The sequence below is a fragment of the Protopterus annectens genome, chromosome 4.part0, assembly GCF_019279795.1.
Source record: "Protopterus annectens isolate FY-2018-M chromosome 4.part0, PAN1.0, whole genome shotgun sequence".
Taxonomy (NCBI): domain Eukaryota; kingdom Metazoa; phylum Chordata; order Ceratodontiformes; family Protopteridae; genus Protopterus; species Protopterus annectens.
In genome coordinates this window covers 119924102-119950405 of record NC_056733.1, presented here as the reverse complement: position 1 = coordinate 119950405, position 26304 = coordinate 119924102, and the positions used below count along the sequence as shown (strand labels likewise).

At 38.2% G+C, this 26304-nt stretch overlaps 1 protein-coding gene across 1 annotated transcript in view; it reads right to left on the bottom strand.

Moving 5' to 3' along the window:
• TIMP2 (TIMP metallopeptidase inhibitor 2) overlaps positions 1-26304 on the bottom strand; it is a 535925-nt gene that overhangs the window by 154295 nt on the left and 355326 nt on the right. Inside the window, exon 3 of the mRNA XM_044068139.1 lies at positions 9868-9883. Coding sequence (XP_043924074.1) covers positions 9868-9883 — 16 coding nt within the window. The remainder of the gene's footprint in view (positions 1-9867; positions 9884-26304) is intronic.

Sequence of the window (26304 nt, the reverse complement as noted above, 5' to 3'; positions counted from 1 at the left end):
TATGAGTTAAGATGGAGCATGTCCCCAACATACAGCTAGCCTTACTTCTAACTTATAAATTAATAGAGCTATTATTTTAAACTTATAGAACTAATAATTTTATTTTTAATTTTACAGTTGCAGTTTATATAGTTTTCTTGTGGAGTGGGTCATGGCTGTTCCCTTCTACTACAGTAGAGAGTTGATTATCCAAACTAATTGGGACCTAGGGTAGTCCAGATAATCAAACTGTTTGTATAATCAAACATACATTGAACCGGATAAAAAACTGCAAACATCTTGTTTTTTCTGCATGCTTTTCAACCATTCAGTGATTCCAGTGGGCAATAAAGAATATTTTTCACACAAGAGTAGACTACAAGCTCAAAAAAACATGCACAAGTGAATATGTATAACATTTACATATTCAGACTTCAAGATTTTCCATACCCCAAAACTTTGGAGTAACTATTTCAGTTAATTGACCTTTCTGATAATCGACTCTCTATTGTACTGCATTTGCATGTTAAATTAGCTACTGAACAGACTACAAAGCTCATCCAGTTTTCCAAAGAATGTCTTGGACATATTTGAGCACAAGAATGTATCTGCTTTTATAAACTGAAAGGAACTTCTGGCACAATTTTCTGGGAAACATTGACTGCATAATTTCAGGAATGTTCTTGGTAGCTGCATTCGTAACTGCATTTGCACATAAGTTGAGTGCCTCATTTTTATGAAGGAAGAGATGAAGCTAATGATAAACTCCTCAGTTTTCTTTCTTTTATATTACCTTCAGCTGCAGTTTAACAGCATTCTGCAACTTCACTTTTTCTTTGTGAATCTGAAGGATTACCTCTGTGCACCATTAATGACTTGGCATTAAGTAGCAAACTGCCTCCCACTAACTTGCCTGTCCTCCCTAACTATAACTATTTTAACTGTTTCAGTATGGAATTATCTGAATAGTGTTGCCACCCGTCTCTCATTCCACAGAACATCTGTGAATTACATATATGAGCTCTGTGGAAAACCATGAAAAATGGAAAATTCCCGGTTATTTTAAGATGAAAAAATACTTTGAATGCTTCTTCTGTTAAGTATTGCAGTAAAATATTATGCTATTGTAATAGCTGAAACAACACAATTTGATTTCATGCAACAGACAGAACTTTAAATTACACAACAGCAGGCTTTTACTTTGGTACTAAAGAGAAAGTAAGTCTTTAGTTTTGACTAAGAGTATGATGTACTGTGCAAGACTTTTTTTTATTTTAGAAAGATATGATCCACTTAAGCCATCTGAAAAAATAACAATCCTGTCAGCATTAACTTTGCTTCAATTAAAACACATAAGCACAGGTAGATGTGCGCATAAACACACATAAATACACACACACACACACACACACACACACACACACACACACACACACACACACACACAAACATGAGCGTGCACACACACACACACACACACACACACACACACACACACACACACACACATACACACTATCTTGTTCTGCTGCAGATCTTTTTCAGGGTTTATTTGCTTCCTTGAGTTTTTGCTAGGATACATTTGATACAAAAAAGTTCTTTTTAATTAAAAAAAAGCAGTCTTCGGTGACCAGAAAGCCTGCTCTTATAAACGCAAGTGCATAACAAACATATTTACAAAACATATTACAATATTCCTTCTTAAATTATAAAACAATGGCAAAAAATATTGTGATATTTCCCATTGTTCATATTTGAGAATAAGAACACTCAATAATTCTATATTCAGCAGCCCAGTGGAATTTCTTAGTTTAGCTTGATACCTGCTAACTAATGCAGTATTAGTTTTAAATCATTCCCTTCTTCTTTTTTCAGCTTTTCCCAGTTAGGGGTTGCCACAGCGGATCACCTGTCCACTTCTGGACTCTGTAATTATTGCTCCATTATCTCCCTAGCCATTTGAATTCATGTCCTTTTCTGGTGTGTCATCAATGAATCTAAAGAACAAAAGGAAGAGGAAGATGGCTGACTGGCATTCACCCCCATTTCCAAAATATCTCATCTTGATTATCTCTTCTTGTAACAGTGGTTTTATAACTTATTTGCTTAACACCATCCCCTATTCTTCAATGGGTTAACACTTAATCACACTGTCAAATACACATATACTTCCATAACCAACTATTTTTAACACAGAATTTCTTACTATCTTACCCTCAACACCACGATCTTAGGTCTTAAAAATCCAGTCCACTTTCATTGCAAGATGCAATACCAGTACCCGCAGACCTTTATATCTCACCTGTTCTACATGCATTATTTACTACCTTATGTCTGATGAATACCACAAGCAAAGAAAAGCACACTGTATTGAACCAATGGACATTGTTCTACTATACTGATGTTGCAGACACTTTGTTGCTTGTCTACCCTTTCAATATATTAGGAAAATGACAACTTCAAATGTGTAAAAAAAGAAAAAATAACTTGCTTCTTTCTTTTCAGCCTCCTCTGCCTCTCAAATAATGCTAAACACCCCGGGGATCACTTCTGTGGCTCTGCTCGACAGTGGCACAGGAAAATAATGTTCTTGGGTGGCAAAAGCCAGGGTACCTTTTTGGCTGGGCTTGTATAGGCCCAAGGGCCAATAGCCTAGTACCTACCTATGAACCTATGAACATTAGAATAGGTATCCCAGTAGTTAAGTCCTTCACTGACAATACACTCCTTACTGCATATTATTCGATATCAGAAAAAAAAGAAAGAAATCCTGTTTAACACAAAACATCAAGTACAAGATGGCACCATTATCACATACTCTTCACATTTTTAGCCAGTGCTGCGAAATGAGAGCAACCTCAGTAAACAGAATTTTATTCAAGGAAAAGCATCAGAGTACTAAGAATGTTAATTCACAGACTACAGTAAATAAGAAGAAAATTCACTAATAATTCTGTCCTTATAAACATTAGGGTCACTGCCTGCCTGCAGATATCATCTGTCTGGCTGTTAGTGCACAGGATTAAGGCTATGAGTTGTTAATCTGCAGCTTCCTGTAGTCCAGGGTTTGATTTCCATCATCTTTCATTTGCCTACTATATCACTCCTGAACAACTAAACTAGTCAGCCATATGGGGCAGTTGGGAAACTGGGTAAGTCTTCTCAGTGATCCCCTGGTCTGCATGCCTAGTAACTACCTATGCAACTGAGTGCCATGTCATGGCTACAATAGTCATCTAAAATGCCTCCTATGGCAATTACTTTTCTATAAATAATGCAGACATCTTCCTCTTAACCATTTTAAAGTTTAACTCTCACCACCTACCATTACAAGCGTTATATTTCAAATATGAACTAAATTTATTTCAGATATTTGCAGCCTGTGTTTCCAGCAACACAGTGAAGAAAATCACTTCACCCTTAGTCTAAAAAAATGTAGCCTTATCTATATTTATATATCCACACACACACACACACACACACACACACACACACACACACACACACACACACACACACACACACACACACACACACACACACACACAATATGCATACATTTTTAACATATTTATTTAATTGCCACTTAATACAAGGCAGAAATACATTAATAGAAAAGAAAACAAACCATATTAACATTTTATTTCATTTACACACATTATACATTATGTTTCCTGCCTTTATAACAACTATCTTTTCAGTCTAACATTACATGAATCATTCAATTCTTGCCTTCCCACAAGCTTCACTCCTCCTTCTCCTGAACATTATTCTGCATGTATTATTCCCACAAATTCCATTTAATTCTATGTAATTCGCTCCTTCCCTTTTCTAAAGAGACCTCTTCCAGTTCATTTATCTCATTTGTAATATTCACTACTTCAAATACAGTTGGCATAGATATTGATTTCCATTTTCTAGTAATTGCTTTTTTGGCAGCTAACAGAATTAAAAAGAACCAGGCCTCACTATGTCTAGACAATTCAGATCCTGTGTCCCAGCTCAAAAAAAAATCATTTCCTCAGTTACAACCATTTGCTCCCCAGTATTTCTGACAAATTATTCTGCTGTGAATTTTTAAATCTGCCAACTCCTTATACGCCCCAAAAACATGTTCCTAGTTACCTTTTTCTTCCCATTCAGACATCCAACATTTGCTATCTATCTAAGGAGAATGTGCATGTGGTATAAAATACGTATGTAAACATTTCCAAGCAAAAATCTAGACTTTGTTGCATACTTGAGAGCCATACATTGTTTTCTTGTAAATTCATTTTCCAATCTCTCTTTCCAAGCTTTCAAGCTTTTTCCAACTGCTTCTGATTCACATATATTTTAATAGAGTAATATGGTAGGTATGTTATGTTGTTACATGTTGCATGTAGTGAGTAGTCATATCATTGCAATTTATTTTACTGAAAATATTGATTAACTAGACTCTGGTGTTTTTGATTGCAGTTGTTAGGTTGTGGCATGGAAGGTGGCATTTTGTTTGTATGCTTGACCTTTGTGAGATATTTCTGTCACAAGTGTACATGTTATGAAAGGTTAGTGTTAAAAATGTTTTTTTTTAAGTGTAGGGGGTACTAATTATGTCAGTTTACAGTTTTTCATGAGAAGAACGATGTTCGCTATAAAGGAAGGATGGAGCGCTTTCCCCCCTACATTGTATTCTAGACGTGCATGAGATATTTCTATTCTGGAAGAATTAATGTGCATCAAAACTGAAATGGAAGTGTTTTTGTGGTTCAGTTACTGTCAGTTATGGCACCTGCAGATGTCCTTTGGAGTTTGCTTTTGCTATCAGTTGGAAAAGCAGGTGCGTTTGCTGCTGGATACCAATGCACGTGCCTAGTCAAAAGAGCAGACCACTTGCAAATTGATGGTTTGCTTCTCACACTGCAAAGAGAACATTCCTGGTATTATCAAACAAGCTGTAGGAAAAGTGCAAGGGAGGAGCTGTGACATTGCATATTAGTTCTGGGGGAGCTGCTAAAGTCAGTTACTTATTTCTATGGACCTGATACAAGAAAGGTGAAGAAGCACAAAGAGGTGACTGTACTGAAGTCTGTTATGCATTGCAGTGAGCATCTGTGTGTGCTTGCTGGTGCAAATAGTTGATTTTGCTGTTTCCTTTTTTAACCCATGAGGTGCTTGTTCAAAATGTCAACAGAATAGGAAGGCAGTCCAAAGTGGTGATACTCCTTGGCTTGTGATTTTGAGAGTTTGGATTTCAGTATGTGTGGACAAACTGGTTTGTTTATTCATTGTTGTATTTTTGACATGCTGGTAATTGTGGTGTTTGCTATGGAGCAGAATGCAGCAGATCTGTTTAGTGCTAGTATTTGGATAACTGATGGCACTTTCCTTTGAAAAGGTAATATGTGCAGACAACAGCACTCCATTCATGCATTTATAGAGTTGGAGGTATTAGGAGTATGCCGTTACTTCATGGCTGTATAAATTCCAAATCCCACCATGTCCATAATGTGCACTGGAGGTTGGTGTTTGAATTATGGAATCTGTAGGTGATTGTACTACTCTACAACATGTCATCTGTAACCCTGTGCCAGCTAATATAGAAAGGTAATGTGCTAGTCTTCCTTCTGCTACAAGTAATGGGGGTTATTATAATTTATGCCACAATGTCTGGTAGAAGCTTGAAGATTATACACTTGATTCTTCCAATATGTGTTAAAATATTAGTGGCTTTACCTTTTTCTTTTGGGATTAGAGTTACCGCCTGCATTACCCTACATCTTTGTTACTATTATTACGGTGTTAGGAGATGTCTCATTTTGTGGGAGACAGAAGGTGTCAAACAAAAGCGTTTTAAACAATCATTCTCTTCCCATGTTTCCTGTTCGCTTTTAATTTGTTTCTGAGACGGTGGAGTATGCTTTCCCTTGTACACAAAACAGTGAGAAATGGCTTAGATGCTACTGATATTGCAGCTAATAAGCATGCACTTGGAAAGGAACAAAATCATTTGGAAGATAATCAAATGCATGTCCCTTCTAGAATACTAGATACTCCACCAAAGAAAAAAATATATGTATTGGGTGATTAATATCTGACATGTCAATAGGGCAAATAAGGATCAGTACAGTCTTTTTGATTTCTTGCATGCTGTAGCCTTTATATGTACAGATTCTCAATTTCGAAAACACATGGAATGATTTTATTGCCAAGAAACAAAGCCAGTGACATGACACATTAATATTGGAAGCAACGCAAGTAGCATTGCTTCCGATACTATTATGTCATATCATTGTGTCTAGCTCTACGTTGCTTTGCAATTAAATTATTGTACGTTTTCAGTAAGATCAATTTTTTCAGTGAGTTTATGTCTGACCACTCGAATCTCTCTCTCTCTCTCTCTATATATATATATATATATATATATAGCTATCCCTCTATCTGGGCCTACTTTGACCCACCGAAAGTACATTTGTCCGAAACTGAAGCAAGCGACCCCACTTCCATGAAAGTGCATTTCAACAAAAATGCACTTTCATGAAACTCAATACATTGAACACCAACAAAAAATACACACACAAAATAAAAAGACACAAACACATTTATGCAGGGGGACAAGCTACCCAGCACCCACTACACCCCTGCCACTTACATATACTAACTCCAAGATGGCACTACAATGGAGGAAAAGAGAATATTCCCTTATCCTCTGTTAGAGAAATGTACAAATAGTATAGTGTACAATTCTGCACTTAAAGGGTTAAGAGTTAATACATTTATTCTATGTAAAATGTGTAAATACTGGTGGTCTCTGTAAAAGCTGCTGATGCCTAAAAGTCTGTTATTCTTGCTGTGGAATGTTGAGATAGGGGCCTCACACTAGCAACAGATAAATGTTGTGTTAGGAAAAGACAGTTACAGGACCATTACTCAGAAACTGGGTTTGACAGGGCAAGCCCTGTGGTCAAGCTAAATTCTGAGAGATGTTTTTGTAAGTCAGCAATTAACTGATAAGCACCTGCTGTGTACGTGCAAAGAACTGTATAAAAACAGCAGGCTGAGCTATTGAAAATCAGACAAACCTTGTACCTACATGCTTTGTCTCCTTGCTGCAAGTAATAAAGAATGCCTTGCTGAACCTTACGTGAATTGATCTTTGTATTTTCTTTAACAGATTGGTCCTTCGAGCCAGAACCCTCTCTTCACCTCGGATCAGACGGCCAGGTGGCTGAAACCGTATGGGGAAGAAATCAAATCAGTTCTTCTGCAATATAAAGACCTCCGACTGAATTGTCGTCAAAAGAGGCCAGTCACCTTCTGATCTGTGATTGAAGGACGGGTATCCGCAAATCAGTGGTCAATCATGTAGGCTCAGGTAAGGTGGGTTTTGCTATTCTGTTTTATTCAGTCAGGGACAGGCAAGTGCATTTATTTCTGTTAGACTGTATTTATTCAGTCAGGGACAGGAAAACTGCATTTTATTTCTGTTAGACTGTATTTTCATTCAGTCAGGGACAGGAAACTGCATTTATTTCTGTTAGACTGTATTTATTCAGTCAGGGACAGGAAAACTGCATTTTATTTCTGTTAGACTGTATTTCATTCAGTCAAGGACAGGAAAACTGCATTTATTTCTGTTAGACTGTGTTTCATTCAGTCAGGGACAGGAAACTGCATTAATTAATGTTAGATTGTATTTTATTCAGTCAGGGACAGAGAAAAAACTACAGTTCTGTCATAGACTAGGTGAACAGGATAGTAGAAGGTTAGACAGTCATTCTGAAGAGACTATAACAAAATCCGTGGTACATGTAAAAAATTGAAGTTAATAGTTATAATGACTAAAGGTAACTACGTAGTGAGAAAATGGGTAATTATAACTGTGGTGCAAAGACATCAAAAGACCCACCATTAACAGAAGATGGTAAATATATGCAGGTATAGCACGCAGATAATATTAGATATTTTTCAAAATGGGTAACTAAGTATGATTTTGATGGAAAATTAGATAAATCTTCACTTCTCAAATTGATAAAGCAATTAAAAGCAGACTCCAAGGGACAAGTTAAAAAACAGTGACAATTAGAAATTTCACAGGCACACAGATGGCTGGAGGAAGCAAATCGAGGAGACCAGAAAGAAAAAAACTCTAAAACAATGTTTTTAGATAAAGAGGATAACCACCTAGTACTAGCTTCAGCACCCCCTCCCCCACCAGCAAGTAATCAACACAGAGTGCCTCCTCTATGTCCTGTAGTTACAGGAGGTAAGGACTCTGTAAAAATAAAGCTAGTAAACGTTAGGGGTCCAATAGGGACTAGGTCTAGGTCCAAAACAAAAAAACACAGATGATGATGATAAAAATCTCAAAGTCTGGCGGTTGTTTAGTGAAACCCAGGCCACGACTAGTGGGGAAGAAGAACTCTGTCCTCTTATTGAGGTACCTAATCCCAGAGCAGGTCAGGATAACCAAGGCCCTACTTTATTAGTATATAGACCCTGGAGACCCGAAGATATTCGGAAGGCCACTGAGGGTATTCCTCACCCTAGGGTCAACTTTCCAAAATTTTCAGAGGACCTGCAAGGTATAGATAAGCTACAACCTAAATGGAGAAGAGATAGAGAAGAGATAGAGAAAGTGGTAAGACAAATTATAGGTCCAGGCTGGCACATGGTCTGTGGTGATTAGAACCCTCATGATGCTCAGCAGAGACCCCTTCCACATAACAGCATAGGATTAGATGCCCAGGTGACAGGGCTTACAAACCGAATTTCTGAAAAGTGGTGACCACGAGCAGACTGGACGTGTATTAATCAGTGTCCAGCAAGAAGGTGAGTCAGCTGACCGCTATTTTGCTAGGCTCATAGAGTGCTTTAATAATCATTGTGGGATGCAAATCCCTGACAACCAAGCAGCAGACTCCCCCTATGAACTAAAATGCCTTTTTGAAGGGGAGCAGTGCTCCTATTAGTAGTTTTATTACAGTGCTCCTATTAGTAGTTTTATTACAGTGCTCCTATTAGTAGTTTTATTACAGTGCTCCTATTAGTAGTTTTATTACAGTGCTCCTATTAGTAGTTTTATTACAGTGCTCCTATTAGTAGTTTTATTACAGTGCTCCTATTAGTAATTTTATTACAGTGCTCCTATTAGTAGTTTTATTACAGTGCTCCTATTAGTAGTTTTATTACAGTGCTCCTATTAGTAGTTTTATTACAGTGCTCCTATTAGTAGTTTTATTACAGTGCTCCTATTAGTAGTTTTATTACAGTGCTCCTATTAGTAGTTTTATTACAGTGCTCCTATTAGTAGTTTTATTACAGTGCTCCCATTAGTAGTTTTATTACAAAACACATGGTAGATCATCGTACAAGCAGATTACAACCACTGCTTGAGTATGCAAGGCATGCTGAGAGGCACTTTAATAGCAAAAAGAAAAAGAAAATGCAGGTATTTTCATTAGAAGATGGGGCTGAGGTATATGTGGTACATCCAGGAAAAAAGGGCAAAAATAGGGAAGGTAGGCAGTCTGACCAATGGTCAGAAGATTTTGAGGGATGTAAAAAGAGAGGAGAATGTTTTAAATGCGGGGAAAAAAGGTCACATGGCAAGGGATTGCAAAAGAAATAATAGGACAAGGATGGATGAACAAAAAGGTGATAACTGACTATATGATAGTCAGGAAGCTCAGGGAAGGGTTACAATACAAAGCAGGATAAATGGTAATGTAGAAGTAAAAATGGAGGAAGCACAGGATGGTGGAGGGGATGAGAATGAAAATAACAGTGATGAGGTACTGGACTTGGCACTTCTGTGCTTGGAACTCTTTTTAGCAGATATCAAGCCAGAAGTCACCCTTTTGGTGGAAGGAAGAGAGGTTAGCTTTTTGTGTGATTCTGGGGCTTCACGGACCCTGATACATCCCTCCGAATTACCGGAGTGTACACGGTCTTCGGATTACATATTTGTTAAGGCTGCAAATGGGCAGCTATACTGGGACCCTCTCTCACACAAAATTATGATCACAGATCCTGTAACAAGGTTGACACAGAGAAGTAAAACTGTAGTGTCTGCAAAATGCCCAATAAATCTCTTAGGCAGAGATTTGATGCAGTTATTTGGCATAGCGGTGGTTCCGACTATGCAAGGGATGCAAGCGCAATGACAGACTGACATCTGTGAAGTGCATGATACCTGTGTAGTGCAGCTAAGAGGTGAGATGTTTTACTGGTACAGTCAGGAACTGATTACTACCGGCCCAGGGACTGTAACCAAGGAATTAATGGATTTGTCCATTAGTAAATTTCCCTCATTAGATATTAAGAAGCAGCCATTACTGCACTGCACCTTGTATTTTCGTGACACACAAGGGCCAGATGAAAACTACAGAGATAAGCTGTTTAAATATCCCGCAGCAAGGCTAGTGTTACGTAACCTATACTGGGACACAATGGGAAATAGCATAGCCAACTGCTCTCTGCCTAAAGAAATAACAGCAATTTACAAATCTGACCTCCTACCACATGTGAGCCTCACTAAAGACAGAAACACAAAATGGGTAGAGTTGGGCAGGAAGATTACCAGATGGGAAAAACAGACCAGGGAGGAACTTTCAGAGCAGGGAGTGCAGGTACAGAAATTGAACTGGGTAACTCAAACTAAGCCAGCAGTACACCTGCATTTTCGCAAAAATATTTGACAAACACTCCTGTTAAAGGAGGAAAAGAATGCTCTGAAAGGTATCCCAGACAAACTGCGGTTCACAGGAAAATCAGATATAGGCCTTATTCGCACGGCAGGACCAGTGGTGATTACTCCAAAATCAACATTTAGACCTCAAAAACGTCAATACCCATTGAGAAAAGATGCAGAGGCAGGGATAAAGCCCATTATAACTGCACTCCTCAAAGGTGGTGTGTTAATTGAATCTCCTGAGTCACCATGTAACACACCTTTGTTCCCAGTTAAGAAAGCAAATGGAGAGTGGCGCATGGTTCAAGACCTGCAGGCTGTAAATGAGGCAGTAATACCTAGGGCACCTACAGTACCTGATCCACACACACTCTTAAATGTGTTAAAACCCCATCAGAAATATTTTTCTGTAGTAGATATTAGTAATGCATTTTTCTCAATTCCGATACATCCGGACAGCAGATTTTGGTTTGCATTTACGTATCAGGGTAAAAGATACACATACACTCAACTACCACAGGGTTATTGTGAGAGTCCCACGATATTCTCACAAGAGATGTCAAGTAACTTAGCAAGATTTAGCCCACCAAAAAAATAGTAAAATCCTGCTTTATGTAGATGATATCTTATTAGCAGCCCCCACTTTACAAGCTTGCCGAGAAGACATGCTAGCATTGCTACGATTTTTAGCTGCTGAGGGACACAAGGTAAACAAGGAAAAATTGCAGCTTTGGAAAAAAGCAGGTCAGATATTTGGGCTATATAATATTTGATGGAGGTAGAACCTTGGATGAGGACAGAAAAATAGCTATTTTGTAGGCTCCAAAACCCATTACCAAAAAGGAAATGATGTCCTTTTTGAGTACGACTAACTTCTGTCGAAGTTGGATTCCAAACTATGCTTTGGAAGTGGCACCCTTGTCTGACCTCATATACAAAAAGCCTATGGCAGCACAGGACCTGGTGATTTGGACACCAGAGGTGGATTTAGCCTTTTGTAATTTAAAACAGTTAATAGCGTCTTCTTTTGTCCTGGGGTTACCAAATTATCACAAGCACTTTTTTCAAACTGTAGTCTGTAAGCACGGCTACATGACATCAGTCTTGATGTAACAACATGGGGATAAGCAACGTCCCATTGCTTACTATTCATCACAGTAGGATCCGGTGGCACGCTCCTTACCCCTTTATGTTCAAGCAGTTGTTGCAGCTGCTATGGCAGTACAGGCTTTGGCCTCAGTGGTTCTGTTTCACCCACTCACCCTAAGGGTCCCTCATGCAGAGCAATTATTTTGTTACAAGAAAATGTAGCATACCTTTCCCCAGCTAGACATCTCTCCTGCATGACTGTTTCACTGAGCCAGCCTCACATAACAATTGAATGGTGCACAACCCTGAATCCATCAACTCTGCTCCCTACCCCTGTAGATGGTACTCCACATCACTGCCTGCAGGAGATCGAGCAGACAACATTACCTAGGAAAGACCTCACAGATATACCTTTAACAGATGCTGATCTGACATAGTATGTAGATGGCTCATGCAAAAAACCCCCCAGCAGGACAGAACCTAGTGGGTTATGCTGTAGTATCCAACACAGAGGTTATCGAGGCAAAACCCTTACCACGACATTTGTCCACACAGGCGGTAGAATTGATTGCACTCACTCGTGCATGTACTTTAGTTAAAAGTAAGCATGCAAATGTTTTTACTGGCAGTCAATATGATTTTTCCATGGTGCATGTGTTTGCACAACAATGGAAAAACCGAGGTATGATTACATCAACTGGTAAACCCATAAATCATGCACAGCTTATATTAGATCTTTTAAACTTCATTCAATTACCTCAGTGCTTAGCTATCTGCAAATGTGCAGCTCACACAAAACAGCAGGATGTTATTTCAAAAGGTAATGCAAGAGCTGACACTGCTGCAAAGCAAGCAGCAGCAGAAGCTTGTTTACACCTTGTAGAAGATTTAGAACCCTCTGAAAGTCTAAATTTGGACATGCTACAAACAATGCAATCACTGACCACACAGGTAGAAAAAAGGTGTTGGTTAAAGCAGAGGGCCGTCTTCAGAGATGGTTTGTACATCTCAAAAGAAGGGAAACCAATATTACCTTCTAATCTTTTTCGTTATGCAGCATTATTGAGCCATGGGCAGTGCCATGTCTCAACAGGGGGAATGGTGTGAACCAGGTGTTCACTGCATACGGATTTTCAAACTACTCTAAAAAATTTTGTTTAGCATGTCAGATTTGCAATCAATATCATGCACAAGGAGCAGTACGGCCCAGTCAAGGGAGTTTCCCCACACCACCATACCCGTTTCACACCATTTGCATGGATTTTATAGAGTTAAATAAATGTGAAAATAAGAAGTACTGCCTTGTCATTATAGATATGTTCTCGAGGTGGGTGGAAGCTTTTCCAACCAGGAACCCAGATGCAGCTACAGTAGCAAAGGTTCTTGTGAAAGAAATTGTTCCTAGGTTTGGCATTCCGGAGAGAATATATAGTGACAACGGAACACACTTTGTAAACCAAACTATACAACAGCTAAGTAAGTTTTTTGGTATTTCTCTAAAAAATCATTGTGCTTATCATCCTCAGTCTGCAGGGTTGGTCGAAAGACATAATGGTATACTTGAAAGTAAACTGAGGAAACTAATGGCTGAAACTGGAAAAACCTGGCTGTACTGTTTACCCCTGGCACTGTTGAACATGAGAACAGTTCCCTCAGCAAAAGGGCTGACCCCGCGAGAAACTGTATGGGAGGGTGTATTGTACACCCCAATGGAAACCTCTCCTGCCTTCAGTCCAGGAAGCTGATCTTACATTAGCTGAATATATGAAGAAACTGTTAAATTCTAAACATCTGTTGCAGTCTAATTCTGTTTCAGGTTTAGAGCAGACTAAGACGCCGGAAGTAACAGTGACACCAGGAGACTGGGTGTGGATCAAAATCGTGAAGAAGAAGAACTGGGCATCACCGAAGTGGGAAGGTCCCTACCAGGTGCTTCTTTCGACACCGACTGCAGTCAAGATTGCAGAGTGAGCTTCATGGATCCATCTGACACACTGCAAGTTAGTGAAGAAATTCGAATTGGGTAAAGATCTTACCTCTCCATCGGGACCCTAAGCAGAAAAGTCTGGCTACAATGGGGGGGGTCAGATCAATAGGAACTGATCCGTCTCAAACCCAGTGAAGCAATCATCGGTGCTAAGGTCCTATAGGGTAGAGAATAAGATAAAAATACCCAGATTAAGCGACATGATTGCACCAAAGAAAGTTGAATTCCATCCTTTTGGGAAAATTGAAGAAAACAAAACACTGAAACAACAACCCTTTCCACAAAAATATTGTGTGGCAATCTCATTGACTGTTATTGTGGTCATCGTTTTTCTGCTATGGCCATTTCTCTTTTCTGCCACATTTACTGAACCTAGCAAACGTGCAGCATGGCATCCTGCTTTCAACACATATCAGGCTATCAAGTACACATATGCAGATACCCTTAATGTTTCTAATTGTTGGATCTGTGCAGCTATACCAACTGCACATGGAGGATTACCTTTACTGGCGTCTCCACTAAATGTTACCGAGACATGGACAAGCTTGTTGAGCAACACAGCTAATATTACATCAGCAAATGCGGTTGCCTTACGGCTGTCCCTCCATCAAAACGGAACTGTGTGTTTTCAGAAACTTGATAAAACTAGGGTAGGGTGGAGCCATTGTAACAAAACAGTGGTCTATAACTGCACTGCAGACAATTTGGGTTGTGTGGCAAATTTCTCATCTATAAGAAAACGTGTTAAAAACTCTATAGCTAACTTTGTCCAGGAAATGGAAACTGTCTATTGGAAAATGTTCCGAGAACAGCAGGACTTTGGGGATTGCTTTGAGTTTATCAACATCACCATTAAAGTGGAAGATTGTTATTTTGTGTGCGGAAGAAAGGTGTATAAATGGCTAACAAGAAAGTGGTCCTGAAGCTGCTTTTTGGGCTATCTAGTTCCAGCTATACGACACACGTTAACTTTACCTCAAGCAAAAATCCGAAATGCTTGAGAAGTTAAAAAATCTGCCAATCCAGTAGGCTGAATCGATGCATCATGGATATATCACTATGATCTGGCTCATGTCAGTGATAAAGGACTGTCCCACGTGGCTCTTTGTGATGATGTCATATCATGGGCCTGCATACTACCTCAGTACGGAGCAGTAAAATCGATTTGGGAACTGAGAAAGTTGCCCAAGCTGCTTGAAACATTGAGCAATGCAACCTTTTCTGCCTTGGAATTGGTGACAGATGAACTGACCGCTATGAGAGCAGTAGTGCTTCAAAATCGTATGGCTCTTGATTTCACCCTGGCGGTGAAAGGAGGTACTTGCGCGTTAATCCAAGAGGAATGCTGTTCGTTTATCCCAGACAATGAACATGAAATAGATAGCCATCTCGAAGTGATTCAGCAAGTATCTGCCTTGACCAAGCCAGGTCAAAATCCTTTAACAGACTTTTTCCAGAGATGGTTTGGGGGATGGGGCAGTGTCCTGATGAATCTGTTGATCGCCATTTGCGTTGGAGCAGCGATATTGATGTTCTGTGGATGCTGCTGTGTTCCCTGCATGAGTGGACTGGTAAAAAGCACTATAGATGCCTCAGTCTCAAAGACCTTGTACCAATAAAGTACTGAATATGAAGAACTACTAAAACTGGAGGTGGAAGAATTGTTTACTTGAGCCTAAGCCGAATGACTCTCTGACTGCAAGGCCCTGGGTGGAAATGGTCAAGAGATGAAATGGACTTGTTTTAGACTCATTAAACAATAAGAATAAAGTATTAAAAGGGGGGAGATGTTAAAGAAATGTACAAATAGTATAGTGTACAATTCTGCACTTAAAGGGTTAAGAGTTAATACATTTATTCTATGTAAAATATGTAAATACTGGTGGTCTCTGTAAAAGCTGCTGATGTCTAAAAGTCTGTTGTTCTTGCTGTGGAATGTTGGGATAGGGGCCTCACACTAGTAACAGATAAATGTTGTATTAGGAAGAGACAGTTACAGGACCATTACTTAGAAACTGAGTTTGACAGGGCAAGCCCTGTGGTCAAGCTAAATTCTGAGAGATGTTTTTGTAAGTCAGCAATTAACTGATAAGCACCTGCTGTGTACGTGCAAAGAACTGTATAAAAACAGCAGGCTGAGCTATTGAAAATCAGACAAACCTTGTACCTACATGCTTTGTCTCCTTGCTGCAAGTAATAAAGAATGCCTTGCTGAACCTTACGTGAATTGATCTTTGTATTTTCTTTAACACCTCACTGTACCACGATCTATGACAAGTACTAGATGTTGTTTGTATTCATTGTACTGAGTTTCAGAGAAATGTACTTTCATGCACTTAATATTGTTAACTGTATCATTTGTCAGCATCTGTTTAGTCAACTACACAGATGGTCAATAAGTACATAAGATTGCAAAATTCTCAGGGTAGCAAAATATGTTTGTTTACTGGCATTGTGCAATCTTGGAGCAAGAAATGATGTTTTATACTCTTTTTTGTAAGCTATGTTTTGCATGCACCAATATTGTTTCTCAGCACAATTGTATATGTGTGTGTGTGTGTGTGTGTGTGTGTGTGTGTGTGTGTGTGTGTGTGTGTATATACATATATATATATATATATATATATATATATATATATATATCTATGGAATAACTACTTAATACCGAAAGTACACAATCCTGAAGCCCACAATACTGAGACTATAATCCCTAAACCCCACATTACCGACATGTTAAAAGCACGAAATTCAAAATCATGAAAGTACTACATACAGCACACACACAAACATATACACAGCCTCCCCCATAACCAAACAAACCACCCTACACTAAAGATAAGCAGGGGCCCTGCACCCCATGAGGGGGGCTGTGCCCCCCACCCCCCGACTTTAATATTCCATCTCTGAGATTGCACAGACATACACACAAGGCAAACTCACACCCACACATTATAGCCCCTCACACACACACACACACACACACACACACACACACACACATACACACACACACTAAAGCCCCTAACAAACACACTTACACACACATACTTACCTGAACCACAACACCGGAAGCAGTAACTCAAAATCCCTTACCATCGGGATTTTGAATTTCGCGCTTCTGGTCTTTTGGTAATGTGCGGTTTCGGCTACATGGTCTCTAGCTTTTGAAATTCGAGATTTCAAAAGTTCGAGATTTAGTAGTGTTCCCATATACACACACACACACACACACACACACACACACACACACACACACACACACACACACACACACACACACACACACACACACACACACACACACACACATGTATATACATATATGTATACATGCATACACACACACACACACACACACACACACACACACACACACACACATACACACACACACACACACACACACATATATGTCAATTTGCTGATTCAGTGCCATTCTATGGCAGTTTCTCACACACAAGTTATAGGAAAAGTTATCAAAAACTAGCAAATAATTTTAGGTAGTAATGATATTGCCCAAGTTTTAGGTCTAATACTTAACTTGATAATTAAATGGGTACACAATTTAAAGTATTTGTTAGAAGATTCAGATAATGCACCACAGTGGTATGTTTTCATGTGGATTTTCCAAGTGCTATAAACTTATTGATGTTAGCTACTTTTTGAATTTTAGTCACACAAAATTAATTTTTGGGACTAAAGCTTATTATGATTGCAATATAAAAATTGTATATGTGGCAAGAATTGTAAATTGTGTCAGCTTTTATGTGGGTAAAACCTTTAGAAAATGTTTACAGTGCATCTATGAACATATTTTTGTTTCTAAAAGAAAACAATCGAAGCAATGCATTATTTAAGCAGCATTAGATGCAACAACTTGAAGACATTTTTTTTTGTTTTAGGATCTGTTCAGTTAGGCTGTAGGTATGGAGGTTTGGATATCATTTTAGAGTATAGTGAGCTGTAGTGGCAGATTTTATTAAGTGCAACTTAACCTCCAGGTTTAAATGAATGAATTAACACTAAATATGCACTGAAAATAAAACTGATTAGTATGTCAAAAGTTTTGCTCATGCAGTATTTGATCAGCTCTGTAATTCATAATATCATGTTTTAAATTGTTATTTAAGTGTGAATGTTATTGTGTGCAACATTTTTGACAGATCTTTCATGTGTTATCTGATGCTTAAAGGGTACCTACTATGTTTCCTTTCCATAACCTCATTGCAATTTTCAGATTGCTCTCTTCATTAGTTGAAGAATTGACAATGCATCCCTCACACTCCAACTGTTCCTCAAAAACACCTCCTACTCCTCATCTGTCCCCAAATCTGAAGTGAGTATTCTAAAGGTGGTAAAACTGTGTACCACTTGTGCTAAAATCACACTGAAAAACAAATGTTAAACACTAAAGATATATTGATATCTGTTAAACATGACTGAGTGTCGGAATGGCATGATTATCCTCACTGAAGCATTGTGAGATTTCTCCCCAAATGTCATCCTGTGACACAACCTGTGTATGACTTTGATCTGTCAATAAGTTTCTGTGTCTGATTACATTTTTCCTGCATACTATTAATGCTTCCCATCCTTCTGTAAATTCATCATTTAGTTGAAAAAATAAAATAAAAAGGGAGAACTTCTGTTTTTGCCAGTGGAATTCTAACCTAAAAATTCAGTATAATGCAAGGTTGATTAAGTATCAGATTATGGTTGTTTCCTAACCTTTTTGGATTGTTTAATTATCAGCATGCAATGCAACAAACACAGCTGACCCTGTCACTCATGCAGTTTTCTATCATCCACTAACACTGCTAAGCTTTTGGACTCCTTTTTTTTCCTGTCTTTGGCTCTTTATTATTGTCCCTGTTCCTGCCTTTTAGTGAGACCATCCTTAATAACTTCCTACCCACTACAGTCTCCATCACACTGTGAGACAATTCAGTCATTCCCCATTTACCCCTGTATTCTGAAATTATCACAGTTTTATTACCAGGGAAGGTCTTTCCCCCCTACAGAATGCATACATCCACGAATGGCTTCATTAAGTAATCTATTATCTCATCTGGTGCTAATAACAGAAATAAATCTTGTAGGTTCATAGGTGTGTACTAGGCTAATGACCACAAGGGCCTTTTTAATCCTAGCCATGCAGCCCTAATCACTGACAAATTCTGGTACCTTTGATAAGTGTAACCAGAGACTTGGGAGATGAAACAGCTCTTTCCCATAAATGCAATATTAATCTACAATCATTTAACAGTCAACAGATGTCTAGCACAGTAAGTTGGTTGAATCTCTTGTGAGGTGGTGGCTATCGTCTATGAAAAACCTTTTATATCAAAACTCTGTGAAATGTCCTCTGATCTTGGATGTCATATAAGGGATTCTACTATGGCTGAGAGTTCAATGCATGAAAGCAATTCTAAGAGTTGGGTTGTTTTTTTCTAGTGATAGCAGTGATGTACAAGTTGTTGGTTTAATTTCTAATGTTTGAGTTCTAAAGCCTTATAAAAGATGACCCTTATTAGAGTTCAGGTGACAGTGATGCTGATAAGGGTGTGTGGCATCCTCAATGCTGTAGTGAAAGGCATTTGGGAAATTACACATAGTATGGATTCTGCTAGGGTAAGCTGAATTCATTTTGCTGCTGACTACTAATTGAAATATATATATATATATGGTTCTACCTGAGTTAGTCGAAACGCCAGAAGACCGACAAGCGAATTGCGTGGCCCAGAAGATCGACAGTTCAGAAGACCGACGCGACAGATGAAAACACCAACGCCGAGGATGCCGACATGGGAAAAGGCTGTGTAAGTATGCGGTAGTGACGGACGTTTGGGTGCGAGTAAGGTAAGTGTGGATATTGACGGTGTGTGGGGATAGGGGTGGGTTAAGTGAGTTAGGGTTAGGGAGCGGGTCAGGTAAGTGTGCGGTAGTGATTGTGTTTGGGTTAGGGGCGGGTTAAGTGAGTTAGGGTTAGGGAGCAGGTCAGGTAAGTGTGCGGTAGTGATTGTGTTTGGGTTAGCGGGTTAAGTGAGTTAGGGTTAGGAGCGGGTCAGGTAAGTGTCGTTAGTGATTGTGTTTGGGTTAGGGGCGGTTAAGTGAGTTAGGGTTAGGGCGCAGGTCAGGTAAGTGTGCGGTAGTGACGGACCTTAGGGTTAGGGTTTGGGTTAGGGTTGTAGATAGTTGTGTATGTGAGGTTTGGTGTGGGTTTGTAGGGATTTTGGTGTGCTTGTGTTGTGTGTGTGGTTTTTGGACAGGGAATGTGTTTTGTTTGTTGATTGTTGTGATTATGGTGTGTGCAGTGTATGAGGTTACGTGTTTGTGTACCGTCGGTTATTTCGTTGTCGGGCATGTGGGGTTTCGTGTTTTTGCACTGTCGGTTATGTGGTTTCGGTGATTGCGTTGTCGGTCTTCTGGTGTGTCGATTATGTCAGGTAGAACCATATATATATATATATATATATATATATATATATATATATATATATATATATATATATGTGTGTGTGTGTGTGTGTGTGTGTGTGTATATATATATATATATATATATATATATATATTTTTTTTTTTTTTTCTAAGCTGGTGACTTACTTCCATTTTGCGGTTGCACTTACTGTTATCACTATTCACAGCAGTGCACTTTTGCTTTAGTTAATGTTTTGAGAGACAGCAGTATATGTAAAGATAAAGTGTTTTTATTTGGTATGTAGGAATGGAAGTTAGTGAATGGTACGGATCTGTTAGAAAATTAGCTGTGAGTATGAAATTAGGAATGAACACTGTAATGATCTTCACAGAACCTACAGTATGTGTAACACACACACACACACACACACACACACACACACACACACACACACACACACACACACACACACACCCGCACACACAGTTTCTTTCGGGCAATAGAGTGAAATTTGATTCATTTTTTACATTCTTCTGTGTGCATTGTGAACTTTTTTTCTGAAGAAAATGTCGTATGAAACCCAGTGCAATACTAATTAGATTACAACATTAAATATGAATGTATTTGCACTGTTTTTGTCATATCACAGTCTAAGCCATAGAAAAAATAAGAGCAAATCTCTGAAAAAGCCTGCCATATTTCAATAATTCCAGCTCTACGCTAACACTGTTTACCTAACATGATATCATGCTAGATGGAAGTGTTTCACAGAAAGGTATATTTCAGAATGCTAGTGGAAACTATTCCTTGACAAGTTCAGTTAGGAAAGAAATAATTCCACCAAAGACAATACAAATAGCAGTTACCATTAAGGTAAGTAATACTGCTATCACGATGCATGCAAAACTAAACTACAACACTTAAAAAAGTATGGCAAACCACTTTAAGAGTTATTCAAAAGTGGTCTTAACAGACTGCTTTGAGGTATGCTCCCATGCAGAGCCGGATCATGGTCAAATGGGGCCCTAGCCAGGGTAATGGATTGGGTCCTTCCCCTCCACAGCAGTCCTTCAGCAGCAGCAGCAGCACCCCCCCCCCAGCCATTCCAGTGTCCCATTACTTAACTATTTCTCCCTATTTACCATACATTCTGGTCAAAGCTGTCACTGTACACACTATTTTCTTCTTTACTTCTACAATGATTACAGATATATGCTGAACGAACAATATAGTGTCACAATTAAAACAGACAGCATGAATACTAAACTTCTCTGCTCTTGAAACTCACATTCATTGAAATGGCATTGAAACCCATATTCAAAGAAAATGCATCTGGCCACTAGTGGGTTAAGTTTACCTTTGGACTATTTTCAAACCATAGGCTCCTTGCAAACATTTTTAGTACCATGCATAAATGCATGTGTTCTTTGATTCACCATCCTGATTGAATTAAATTATAATCCCTGTATAATACAGCATCACTTGTTAGAGTATGTTTTAAATTTGTAGTTTTGAAGATTTTTTCCAGTAAGCAATGAAACAAAATGTATGAACCAATAATGGCAAAACTACCCATTTCAGAGCATTTCAGCCATAAAAGGCCACTCATTTATTAATTGTCATTACAATCCACCGATATCAGGCAATATGCACAATCTCTGCAGAAGTCAAAGTCATCTGATTAATTCCACATTAAAGAGATGTGTAACAAATGAAGAGGTTGTTGCTAGCAAACAGCTTTACATTTCAGTGCTTCATTTACAGATTCAGTGCCTGCTGCCCTTGAAGAATAAGTTGCCTACTATGTTACATTCAAAAATGGTAAACTGATAAACCTGCAATAGGGAATGGCTGGCAAACCAACATCAAGTTCATAGTTATAGGCATTTCATTCAAGAGTACATCACCACTATCCCCCTTAAAGCACAGTTCAGTATCAGCAATCCATCTACAGGGTGTGGGAGTAGACTCACAACCTTCTGCACTAAAGGCAAGTATGTTAGCTGTTGTGCTACTAACACTGCTTTCAAATTCTCTAGCACAAACACTAATTACCGTTTGCTAAACAAAACAGCTACACATTAAAAACAGACTTTTCTTCTTGTGAAACTTACAATTCATTAAAAATGCACTGAAACTCACAATTCCTTTAAACTGACACAATTCTTTGAATTCCTGAGTAGTCTGGTAGTTGGTGTAGAGGATTCAGGCTCTTGTGTCCTGTAATCAAGGTGCAGGGTTTGAACCTGAGTTAGTTAATTGACTTGCCTGCAGGTGTTTTACATACAAACACACTTTCGAGTATGTGCATCATACTAAAGATGCATGCAGAGTGTTTGCGTCTTCTTAAGGAAGAAGACAGTGCTGCATTAAAGAAGAAATGTTTAAATTTTTTTTTAATTTTTAATTAAAAAATAAATGTTGTGGCAGATCCTTGGCCAGCAACTCCCCCCAGCTAGCGGGCCCTAGGCAGCTGCCTAGGTCGCACAGTGCTGGATCCTGCTCTGCTCTCATGTTAGTGATTTGCTTTTTCAAAATCTCTTAATGTGTACATTTTGAACATTTTGTTTCTTCTCGTTTGTGAGCTTCAAATCAAACTTATTCATATATTGTGTAGCAAATTGGATGTGAGACATATTACTTTAAAGTGAATGAAAATATAATGAATTACACAGTTAGAAGAAATCAGAATAAAGATAATTCAAAACATAGTGTGGTTGTCTTCACATATGCCATTCTTAAACACTTGCTTGTAAACACTAAGAAGATGTTTTCTTTCTCAAATCATATTGCTGCCTTTCTGCTTACTCCTTTAAGGAAAAATGATCCTCTTTAAGTAAACATTTTATGGGTCTATATTAAAACTGATAAAAAAACAAAAAAACAAAGAAACACACCAAGCCAGCAGAAATTATGGTTAGCGCTTTCGTTTACTTCATAAGCAAACTTCATCAGACAACAGTTAAAAACCACAAATCATTTAAATATCCCTCCAAAAAGACCAATTAAACAATTAATTCCATATTCAAATTGTCCTTAAAGGAACATACACACAAAATTGTTCATGCTACATACAAATCAGTACATAAATATCAAAGTGTATACAGCAAGCTAAAATGCATCCATAAATTGAATTAATAATCATTTAAAACAGGATTTCAATTTTAACATACTTTTTATAGATAAATTATCATTCAGCCCAGGAAGGGAATATGCATTAAACTTCAATTGCCAAATCAGTTCCCTTTCATCTAATTTCAGGGCTATAGGACCACCTCTATTATATTTATCCAACACTTGATCAATGACAAAAAATAGAAATGCATGTGATGGAAACTGATTTACATGTCTAGCCAAGGCATTATTCAAATTCAGCTTCCTAATGTTGTACAAATGCTCATAGATGTGCTGTTTCAGGCATCTTTCTGTCCTTCCAATATAAAATGCATGACATGCTTGACATACCGCCTTGTACACAACATTCTTAGATGAACAGTGATATCTGTCCTTAAGCTGGTATACTCTCCCATACATCTCAAAGGAATCAGTAACTTGAATAAATTTACAAAAATGACACAAACCACATTTTGACATACCACCAAGAATATTAATAACACGATTACTTTCCAAGGCATTTTTGAGGTTACTACCCTTCCTAAAAATAACATCAGGTTTCTCTCTAATCCTATTATTAATCAATGCATCCTACCTCAGAAAACACCAGTTCTTATTAATTATATACCTGAGGTCATCAGCATCAAGTGAGAATGTAGTAATAAATCCACTATATCAGACATCCTCACTCAAATTAGGTTCAAGAGACAATTCACCCACACCTAAAACAGAAGTGCCCATACCATCTTCCAATAAATTAATCTGTTCAATAAAAGGGGCATTTCGAAATGGTGAGGCAGTATGCAAAAGGGGTTTAAAAGACCCTCTCTTTCTTTTAATACTAACCTCAGCACAAACCTCATTCACCAAGGGGAGTGGGTAACCCCTTTTCACAAACATCTCTGTTAATAAATTACATTCAAGAATGAAGTCAGCCTCATCTGTAGCTATTCTGGATGCCCTAACAAATTGCCCTTTTACAACAGCCTTCTTTTGATGATAGGGATGAGCACTAGACCAGTGTAAAAAAGCATTGGAATAAGTGGTCTTTCTAAAAATCTTGGAGGTAAATCTTTCATTAACCAAATCCTTGCTTAGTTCGATGTCCAGGTAGGAAATAGAGTCTACTTTAAACTCTAAACTCAAAAGTAAACTTTAAAAATTCAGTGAAATTATTCATATGTTCAAACAAAACCTCTGTTAGTTCTAAACCACCCTTCCAGACCATAAAAATATTGTCCAGATAGCGTGTATACCAGATGACATTATTCTTAAACAGGGAATCCTTAAACAGGAACTCCTTTTCCCAGTGGGTCATAACTATGTTTGCAAAAGTAGCTCCACAAGGAGAACCCACTGCTGCACATTCCCTTCCTGAGCTGAATGATTATTTATCTATAAAATGTATGTTAAAACTGAAATCCTGTTTTAGATTATTATTAATTCAATTTATGGATGTATTTTAGCTTGCTGTATACACTTTGATGTTTATTTACTGATTTTTATGTAGCATGAACAATTTTGTGTGTATGTTCCTTTAAGGACAATTTGAGTATGGAATTAATTGTTTAATTGGCCTTTTTGGAGGGATATTTAAATGATTTGTGGTTTTTAACTGTTGTCTGATGAAGTTTGCTTATGAAGTAAACGAAAGCGCTAACCATAATTTCTGCTGGCTTGGTGTGTTTGTTTTTTTGTTTTTTTTATCAGTTTGTGTTCTTCTTTGGCTTATCAGTTTGTTTTTATGGCCAACGACACGCACCTTGGCTTGCAGCCATCATTCTCTAATGAGAATGTGGGCAATGTACCTGATTCCAACCCTATCGGGAATCTTACTTTACTTATTCAGAATTTAACTCAGCAAGTTAACATCCTGGCAGATCAAATATCTGGATGTCAAAGCAGCGGTATGGAGGTGTTTCCCTCTACTTCCAGTCCTTCAGGATCGCATGATCGGAGGACCGCTGCATTAAATTCAAATGTACCTGCCAGTGGAGGCCTGGCTCCGAATCTTGGACCAGTGAGTGTTCAGCATAACACCGGGCAGGTTATGAATATGCTGCAGAGGCCGTTGCAGGCTAATGTGCTTATACCTTCTCTAAATGACTGGTTGAAGGAGCCTACCCTTCCTGGGTTGGATATTGCTAGACTGGCAGGTAACAGGCTTGCTGCTGAATCTGCTCCTGCCAATATTGTTAATAATTTGAGATCTTTTGATCAAAAATTATTTAAAAATGGGGACTATTACTTGCAAAAAAGTGGGGTAGCAATGGGTTCTCCTTGTGGAGCTATTTTCGCAAACATAGTTATGACCCACTGGGAAAAGGAGTTCCTGTTTAAGGATGCCCTGTTTAAGAATAATGTCATCTGGTATATATGCTATCTGGACAATATTTTTATGGTCTGGAAGGGTGGTTTAGGACTAGCAGAGGTTTTGTTTGAACATATGAATAATTTCACTGAATTTTTAAAGTTTATGAGGGAGGACGCATTGATTAATAATAGGATTAGAGAGAAACCTGATGTTATTTTTAGGAAGGGTAGTAACCTCAAAAATGCCTTGGAAAGTAATCGTGGTATTAATATTCTTGGTGGTATGTCAGAATGTGTTTTTTGTCATTTTTGTAAATTTATTAATGTTACTGATTCCTTTGAGATGTATGGGAGAGCATACCAGCTTAAGGACAAATATAACTGTTCATCTAAGAATGTTGTGTACATGGCTGTATGTCAAGCATGTTCTGCATTTTATATTGGAAGGACACAAAGATGTCTGAAACAGCGCATCTATGAGCATTTGTACAACATTGGGAATCTGAATTTGAATAATGCCTTGGTTAGGCATGTAAATCAGTTTCCATCACATGCATTTCTATTTTTTGTCATTGATCAAGTGTTGGATAAATATAATAGAGGTGGTCCTATAGCCCTGAAATTAGATGAAAGGGAACTGATTTGGCAATTGAAGATTAATGCACATTCCCTTCTTGGGCTGAATGATAATTTATCTATAAAATGTATGTTAAAATTGAAATCCTGTTTTAG